The following is an 8,662-nucleotide window of genomic DNA, read 5'->3' as shown; positions in this document are numbered from 1 at the left end:
GACGTTGTGGTGAACGACAACCTGGACTCGCTTGCAAAAGGCCCAGCTAAACGTGATGAACTGCGAGTGCACCTTAACAAGGACGAACGCTCCTGTGTCGTCTACACTGCCGGCGCGGACCCCGATCGGCGCGACCACGGCGTATGCATTATCGCCTCTAACTTCATAGAACCGAATGGTAGATTGGTGGCCGAAGAACTAGAGGTGATGGAAAGGCCTGGGTACACGAAACTCGAACCACAGACTGGGGTGAACAATGAGGTAGATGGCTCCATGATAGTGGACTTTTACATACGCCCCATCGCCCCGGATTTACAATATGACAAGTTTTGGTTTTCTCTTAACCCTGTGAGCGAACAATGGTTTCAACCTCCAGCTAATGTGAAGACGCGCAGGGCGGGAAGCCCCGATCAGGTCCGTGGGGGGCTGACGATATGCAGAGGAGATGCATCTGTCTTCATAACGGCAACAGGCATGGTTCACCTTAACGGACCTGTGTGGGTGCACGTTGGTACTAGCACCGATCAGGAGAGCCCTGGAGTCAGAACGGTGGTTGTGTTTGAGTGAATGTCTCCATTTTGTCAATGTGATCTCCCGAACATAATTGTACACTGTTGGTCACGGAAAGATCACATCTGTTGTTACTACCCCAGACTGTACATGAAACCAAATAAAGTTTGTCTTGTACGTACTATAAACCGAGTCTGTGAACGTTTTGGTATTACACAGCACACGTACTCCATACATAGCAATGCGTGCACCACCGCCAGCGTCTTGGTTCGCTGATCCTGTACGCATTTCCATTTGCTTACATGGAAACGCTTCATGTACACGGCCCGCGGTAGTGCCCGCTTGGCGTCCGGGGTTGTGGGGCGTACAATACCGGCTACGATGTGCTTATTTGCCAAGGACATGACTGTAGACACAACACAAGTCTGCTACCCTGTGCTGTTCTGTTAAAAAAGCTCCTGCTCTGGGTCGGCTGGCTCGGTGCTGCAGGTCGGTGGCTCCGGTGCTGCAGGTCGGCGGCTCCGGTGCTGCAGGTCGGCTGGCTCGGTGCTGCAGGTCGGTGGATACTCTTCTGCTGTACTACACTCCTCAAGGATATAAGCCTTGTCTTTACACCAACTTACACACACTTACGACCGACTGTCAATACAATGCGTTGGTTTACTGTGATTGCTACTCTTGGCCTTGTCCTAGTGGGACCTGTGTTGGCTCAAACCGCATGGAAATCTCCGTGTCCACCACTGAACTGCAGGCCTCCTGTGTTGTCTCATCTGATCACGGATGGTAGCAGGCGGCTAACAGTGATACACCGGTATGCCCAAGATCATCTGGACTACAGGCCACAGGCTAAAGTGATATCGGAGGTTATATGTGGAACGGAAGAGCACCAATGTATACCTGAATTTGACAAAGACGATGGGACCCGATGGAGTAGTAGCTGGCGTTATGGGGCTGTGAAGTGTGATGTGCAACTCACGAGCCCTGATGCGTTACAACACAATTGCAAGGTACGTCTTAATATAGGTGGCATACGAGAATCAAACAGCCACGTGAATCCGCAATGTGGAGTAAAGATGGCCAGCCCCACTCTGTCCGTGAGTTTCGACGAAGTGACTTTGAGCACATTTTCCACGATTTGGACTGCGGACTACACTGCGGAGATTGAATGGACCGTCACAGGTGCCGATGAGCCGAGTGGGGTGAATACCGTCCAATGTGAGAATGGCAAGCTTTGTGTAGCTCACATTCAAGACCTTGTGACCTCAAACTACACCATTAGAGCACGCGTCCGACAGCAACAGAACACCACAGGCATACTATGGAGCGAGTGGAGCAGGGTTCTATCTCGGTCTGCGGCCTGTACACACCCTGTACGTTTCCAATGTCACAGGGATGCCCGTAGTGGAATCCACTGTGTGTATCGATGCTTTCCACCCACACAGGACACTCTTTCGAGACTGAAGGTCACATGCGGGACTGAAGTCCGTCGGTGTACGATGAAGTCTACACAGCAAGGTCTGGAGTGCACGGCGGAATTTTCCACCGGAGACCTTCTGGGTACTACACAGTGTCACGTTGCGGTGCTGTTCAACTACGCAGAAGCGGACAAGGGCACAATCTCCATCTAATGTGCAACTATGAAAACGTCAATATCAAACCACCCAAGGTTTTAGGCAGATGACAGAGCTGTAGTTTAGGGTAATACTAAAGCAGTCTATACAGGCGTGATACCATTTGATTTGTATCAACAAGATATCATGCTTTTGCAACAAAAGTTACTAACATTTTGCTTGTGCTACTAAATGAAAGTAAAGCATGCTCCTGTCAATGCACGGTGTACAATATACTGTATAACTGTTTGAAATAAACACTTGGAAATAACCACAGATTGTTTGTGTTTCCACACACATGAACACAATCGATCGATCACATCTGCGTTCATTGTCACGCTAGTAGACAGTGCACAATCCTGGTGTCTATGTTGCACACGGTCTCTGACCTCCGACTGTGTATGTAGTACAAACCACTAAAATGACAATAATTACCTTACGAATATATCTCATTGACAGATCGTATTAACAGATGGTATTAACCATACTAAATATGTGAGTATGGGTTACCCGTGACATGTGAACACACGGCTCTTCAGAGGCTCATTCTGTGATTTGTCGACAAGGAGAAATGCCCTTACAAGGACGATGATGGCTCAACATACGTTTTTCAAAGTTTTCAAAAGTACAATGTTGAGATAGACTGCGAAGGAGTGAAATACAGCGGCGTGTTCAAGCCTTCTTGTGCAATTGTAACTGATGCCCCCACCGTCAGCTGTGAAATTGGAACTTGTGTTTTCGAAGCCCGATCTCACGAGCGTTTAATCGACGGCAAGGATGTCACTTATAAATACCGCATCAGATCTGTCCTAGGGGATTGGAGTGATCTACATTCCATCAATGGCCCCGCAACTGGACTTACCGTGGACATCAACGATGAATGCGATCGTCTTATGAGTACACTAGCCGTCGACATTACTGATGTTCGTATGGAAATTGAAGTTTCCGTCTGGTACACAGCTGAAACCGGACACACTCTGTTTAACACTGAAGCTATCTACAAGAAGCACACCTGGCGCCCTTAAACCCAGTGTAACCAAATGTGTAACCAAATGTGTAACCAAATGTGTAACCAATGTATAATCAATGTGTAACCAATATAAACCAATATAACAATAAAAACATTGAAATCAAATACGTCTAAAGTAATTTATTTATATTACAAATCAAACAGAAGTAGTACGAAGTGGATCTGGCGGGCCTCTGTCACCGAGAGAAGTGTTATCTGCGAAGCAATGGCCAATATATGACATAGAAAGTTTCTTGTGATTCATGTTTATTGTGGCACAATGTACAAAGCGGCAATCGTAGTACATAGGAAACATGGTAAGATGTTATATTTGTCATTCCGCGGCGTTGCTGATACACACTTGCATTAGTCCCTTCTTCTGTGTACGTTGTGTTAGTGTGTACATTCAACATACCCTAGGATGTAAGGGCGGCCTCTGCCGGCCGTGCATCATATCAACATACCCGGAGACGGAAAAAAGGCGGCCTCCGCTGGCCGCGCGCCATAGAGCCTGCGCGAAAACGCAGGTATTTCAACTAGGAGGATCTCTGCCTGGAAGGAAAGGCGAGGCTCGCGCGGGTAATGCCATTAGGGCCGCCCACGACAGGGGGGTGCGTTTTTAAAACGCCCCCCTGTGGCTGTATATTTTTTTACAGCGTGAGGAAAGCTTTGGCGTCGAGGCGCTTGTTTCCGCTTAACCCTTGTGCGCCCGCCTGTTCTCGGGGCGTGGGTCGTGGTGACCCCCCGAGGTGTGTGTGTGTGTGTGTGTGTGTGTGTGTGTGTGATGATGATGATGAGTGTGTGTGTGTGTGTGTGTGTGTGTGTGTGTGTGTGTGTGTGTGTGTGTGTGTGTGTGTGTGATGATGATGATGATGATCCTGATGATGGTGGTGGTGGCGATGGGGGGTCTTGGTAACCCCCCTGGGGGGGTATGTGTGTTTTATGATGATTAGGGTGGGGGTCCTAGCGACCCCCTCGGGCATATGTGATGATGATGATGATGATGATAGGTTTGGGGTCACTAGGACCCCCCCGGGGGGGGCATATGTGATGATGATGATGATGATAGGTTTGGGGTCACTAGGACCCCCCCGGGGGGGCATATGTGATGATGATGATGATGATGATGATGATGATGATGATAGGTTTGGGGTCACTAGGACCCCCCCGGGGGGGCATATGTGGTGATGATGATGATGATGATGATGATGATGATGATGATGATGATGATAGGTTTGGGGTCACTAGGACCCCCCCGGGGGGGTATATGTGATGATGATGATGATGATGATGATGAGTTTGGGGTCACTAGGACCCCCCCGGGGGCATATATTGTGTGATGATGATGATGATGATGATGATGATGATGATGATGATGATGATGATGATAAGGTGGGGTGGGGTCGCTAGGGGACCACCGTTGGGGCGCTTGTGTTATCACGGCGTCGGTGGCGTCCGGGGAGCGGCGTCGCGGGAAGAAGAAGAAGAAGAAGCGGCGCAGTTGGGACAGTACGTGACGGCGCAGTTTGTACACACGTGCGCTCGGCACTCGCGGCACAGGATCTTGGTCTTGACGTCTTTGCTCCTGGGACACACGCGGCACCTGCGCCTCTTGACCGGAGAGGAGTCGCGTGGCGTAGCGTTGTTGTTAGAGGCTGCCTCGGCGGTAGCGCCTCGGGCCGCGACTCTGCCTCCTCCTCCTCCTCCTCCTCCTCCTCCTCCTCCTCCTCCCGGTCCTCGCGCTAAAGCCGCCCTGGCTTCGAGCATGGGGCGCGCGAGCGCTTTGCCCAGTCGCTCGAGGAAGAGCCGTCGTCTGTTGAGCTTGCCCGGCATCCAGTCGGGGTGAATTTCCCTCCACAGCACGAACGCGTTGTAGGCCGTCACGTCGACCATGTTGTGGAAAAGGGCCACGGGCCACCTGCGGGTCTTTCTCCTGCAGCTGTACGTGCTCACGACCTTGTCCAGGTTGTCCACTCCTCCCTTGGTGCGGTTGTAATGCAGCACCAAGGGCGGTTTCGCGCCGCTTCTGTTGCTGCTGCCGCCGCTGCTGTTGCTGCTGCTGTTGCTGCTGCTGTTGCTGATGCGGCGGCTAGGCCGGGGCTCGGGGCCGGAGCGATGGTGGTAATAACGAGGAGCTGTGGTGAGGAGCAGCACGTTCTTGTTCTTCTTGGCCACGTAGGAGAGGATGATCGTGTCGGGCCCTCCTCCTCCTCCTCCTCCTCCTCCTCCTCCTTCTCGTCCTCCTCTTCCTCCCCCTCGTCCCGCGGAGCCGCCGAGTACCACGGATTCGACGGAGCCCACGGCCCTGCCCTTGACGCAGCGCAGCTCTCTGGGGATCTCGGGTCTGTTCGACCGCAGAGTGCCCAGCACGGTGTGGCCTCTCTCGCGATAGAGCCTATCGGCGAGCTCGCGCGAGGTGAAAAAGTTGTCGCACGTGACGTTGCGTCCCGGAGTCAGTCCCTCGGTGAGGTCCACGACCACTCGAGTGGCCAGGTGCTTTTCGGGAGGGCCGCGCTTGTCGGGCTTGCCGGTGTAGACTTGCATCTTCCACGCGTAGCTGGAACGCGCGTCGCACGCCACCCATATCTTGATCCCGTACCTGGCCGGCTTGCTGGGCATGTACTGTCTGAACGGACACCGTCCTGATGGATGGATGGAGAGAGAGAGAGATGAGAGAGAGAGAGAGAGAGAGAGAGAGAGAGAGAGAGAGAGAGAGAGAGAGAGAGAGAGAGAGAGAGAGATGTGGGAAAGTGTGGGGGGAGATTGGGGCAGAAACGCAAGGAGAAGACATTCAATTCAATTCAATTTTATTTATATAGCGCCAAATCACAACAAAAGTCGCCTCAAGGCGCTTCATAGATGATACAAAGACATAAAGAGTCATAGACTTCATAGCTTCATAGCTTCATAGACATAAAGACATAAAGAGTCATAGACTTCATAGCTTCATAGCTTCATAGACATAAAGAGTCATGCGAAAGCAGCACAAACGCGGAACCCAACACGAGTATGCAACAGAGCAGCGAGCTAGCCCGTTTTCGTCATTCCCGCTCCTATTCCTCCTCTCTTCCCCCAGTCACACACACACACACACACACACACACACACACACACACACACCACATAGTACGTACGTACGTACCTCTGAACGGCACCAGTCTCTCGTCGACGGTGACCTCCGGTCCCGGGCGGTACATGGCGGGCAACCTCGCGCACCACTCGTCCCACACGGCTCTGATGGGGGCCAGTTTGTCGTAGCAGCTATCGCCCTCGCCTTCGCCTTCGCCTCGCCCGGCCCTTCTGGTCTCCCTGTCGTCGAAGCGCAGCGCGCTCGAGTAGGCTCGAAAGGTCTTGAGCGGCATCGTGGCTCTGAACACGGACCTGCCGCTCTCGGCGTCCCACAGGCTCTCGCAGGCCTCTCCCCGGGACCTGTACACGCCGGCGAGCACGAGCAGCCCCAGGTAGGCTCGGAACTCGACGCGGCCCATGGGCTTCCATCCGTCGATGGCGGGCCTGCGCCTGCCCGCTTCCAGGTTGGTCATGGCGATCACCGAGTCCTCTATCTCCGGCGGGAAGTAGGCCATGAACGCGGAGGCCTCGTCTCGCGCCGCCGCCACGGCCTCTTCGGTGGGGCCTCGTCCCGGCGGGTCGAGGTCGTCGTCTTCTTCTTCTAATTCTAATTCTTCTTCTTCTTCTTCTTCTTCTTCTTCTTCTTCATAGTCTTTGTCTTCTTCATCGTCATCGTTATAATCATCAGCGAGGACGTCTTCTTCTTCTTCTTCTTCTTCATCATCATTGGCGAGGATGTCTTCTTTTTCTTCTTCATAGTCTTTGTCTTTGTCTTCTTCTTCTTCTTCTTCTTTTTCTTCTTCTTCTTCATCATCATTGGCGAGGATGTCTTCTTTTTCTTCTTCTTCTTCTTCTTCTTCTTCATTGTCTTTGTCTTCTTCTTCATCATCATTGGCGAGGATGTCTTCTTCTTCTTCTTCATAGTCTTTGTCTTCTTCTTTTTCTTCTTCTTCATCATCATCATCATCGGCGAGGACGTCTTCTTCTTCTTCTTCTTCTTCTTCCTCTTCTTCTTCTTCTTCTTCATAGTCTTTGTCTTCTTCGTCATCGTCGTAGTCGTAATCGTCGGCTACATCAGCGTCGCGAGTTTCACCGACAGCGCCGCGGCCGCGATCGCGCCCAGGATCATGAACGCCACCTGCAGCGCGGCCGGCGTCGTCCTCTTGCCAAATCTCCCGAGTCCCCCGCCCCGGTGGGTCGGCGCCTGCTTCTTCTTCCTCTCCCTCTCGGCGGTTCGACTCGCCTTGCGAGCCGCCGTCCTGGCAGAGTTGCGACGCCATTTCGTAACCGCGATCGTCTTCCTCGCAACTACCCACCCCATCGTTTTCGTCCTCCTGATCCTCCGAGTGGCTCTCCTCCTCCTCCTCGTCTGCGAGCGTTCGGGCCGTCGGGTCGTCGTTGTCGTCCCCCTCGGCCTCTTGCTCCTCTTCCTTGCTCTCGTCCTCCTCCAAGTTCTCCTGTAGCTGCTGCTGCTGCTGCTGCTGCTGCTGCTGCTGCTGCCGCTGCTGCCGCTGCTGCCGCTGCTCTTGGTCTTCCTCGACCCCTAGCCCTCGATAGCGAAACGTGGCCGGTCGCAACAACGGAGCCACTGGAGCCGACCGCGCAGCGTACGCCAAATGCGATGGCGATGGCGACGGTGATGGTGAGCGGGAGGAGGAGGAGGAGGAGGACACCGCTGGCGATTGCGATCCGCCTGTACCGACCTTAGTGCTCTTTGGCTCCCACGGTCTAGTGCGTGACATTATCTTCTTCTTCTTCTTCTTCGTCTTCTTCTGCTTTCGCCGGGGTGTTTCTCGACCACCTTTTTACAAGACTTTATATATCTCTCTCTCTCTCTCTCTCTCTCTCTCTCTCTCTCTCTCTCTCTCTCTCTCTCTCTCTCTCTCCAATCCCATCCAATCCCCATCCCATCCCATCCCCATCCCATCGGGGGGGGGGGATCTCGCGACCCCAACCTCCTCCCTCCCTCCCTCCCTCGGCGGGGGACCCGCATCCCCCGAGCCCGCCATCCCATCCCATCCCATCCCCATCCCATCGGGGGGGATCTCGCGACCCCAACCTCCTCCCTCCCTCCCTCCCTCCCTCCGCGGGGGACCCGCATCCCCCGACCCCGCCATCCCATCCCATCCTATCCCATCCCATCCCCATCCCATCGGGGGGGATCTCGCGACCCCAACCTCCTCCCTCCCTCCGCGGGGGACCCGCATCCCCCGAGCCCGCCATCCCATCCCATCCCCATCCCATCGGGGGGGATCTCGCGACCCCAACCTCCTCCCTCCCTCCCTCCCTCCCTCCGTGGGGGACCCGCATCCCCCCGACCCCGCCGCTCTCCCCCTGGCGGGTGCATCAGGGTTAAAGCAACAAAACAACTTGAAGAGCCGGTTCGGAGCCGAAAGAGCCGGCTCTTTTTAGTGAGCCTAACTGAAAGAGCCGGAAATCCCATCACTACTATAGGAACCGTGCT

At 53.8% G+C, this 8,662-nt stretch overlaps 1 protein-coding gene across 1 annotated transcript; it reads right to left on the bottom strand.

Moving 5' to 3' along the window:
* Positions 1–4,338: 4,338 nt before the first annotated feature.
* Positions 4,339–8,007, bottom strand: LOC113018273 (uncharacterized). The gene is made up of 2 exons (XM_026161331.2): positions 6,272–8,007; positions 4,339–5,771 (listed from the first exon to the last, which is right to left on the bottom strand). The coding sequence occupies exons 1-2, from the start codon at positions 7,938–7,940 to the stop codon at positions 4,567–4,569; spliced, it is 2,874 nt and encodes a 957-aa protein (XP_026017116.2). The 5' UTR covers positions 7,941–8,007; the 3' UTR covers positions 4,339–4,566.
* Positions 8,008–8,662: the final 655 nt, after the last annotated feature.

Source organism: Astatotilapia calliptera, chromosome 17 (assembly GCF_964374335.1).
Source record: "Astatotilapia calliptera chromosome 17, fAstCal68.1, whole genome shotgun sequence".
Lineage (NCBI taxonomy): Eukaryota > Metazoa > Chordata > Actinopteri > Cichliformes > Cichlidae > Astatotilapia > Astatotilapia calliptera.
Note: the sequence above shows the minus strand (reverse complement) of the source record. Positions and strands in the feature narration are given on the sequence as shown.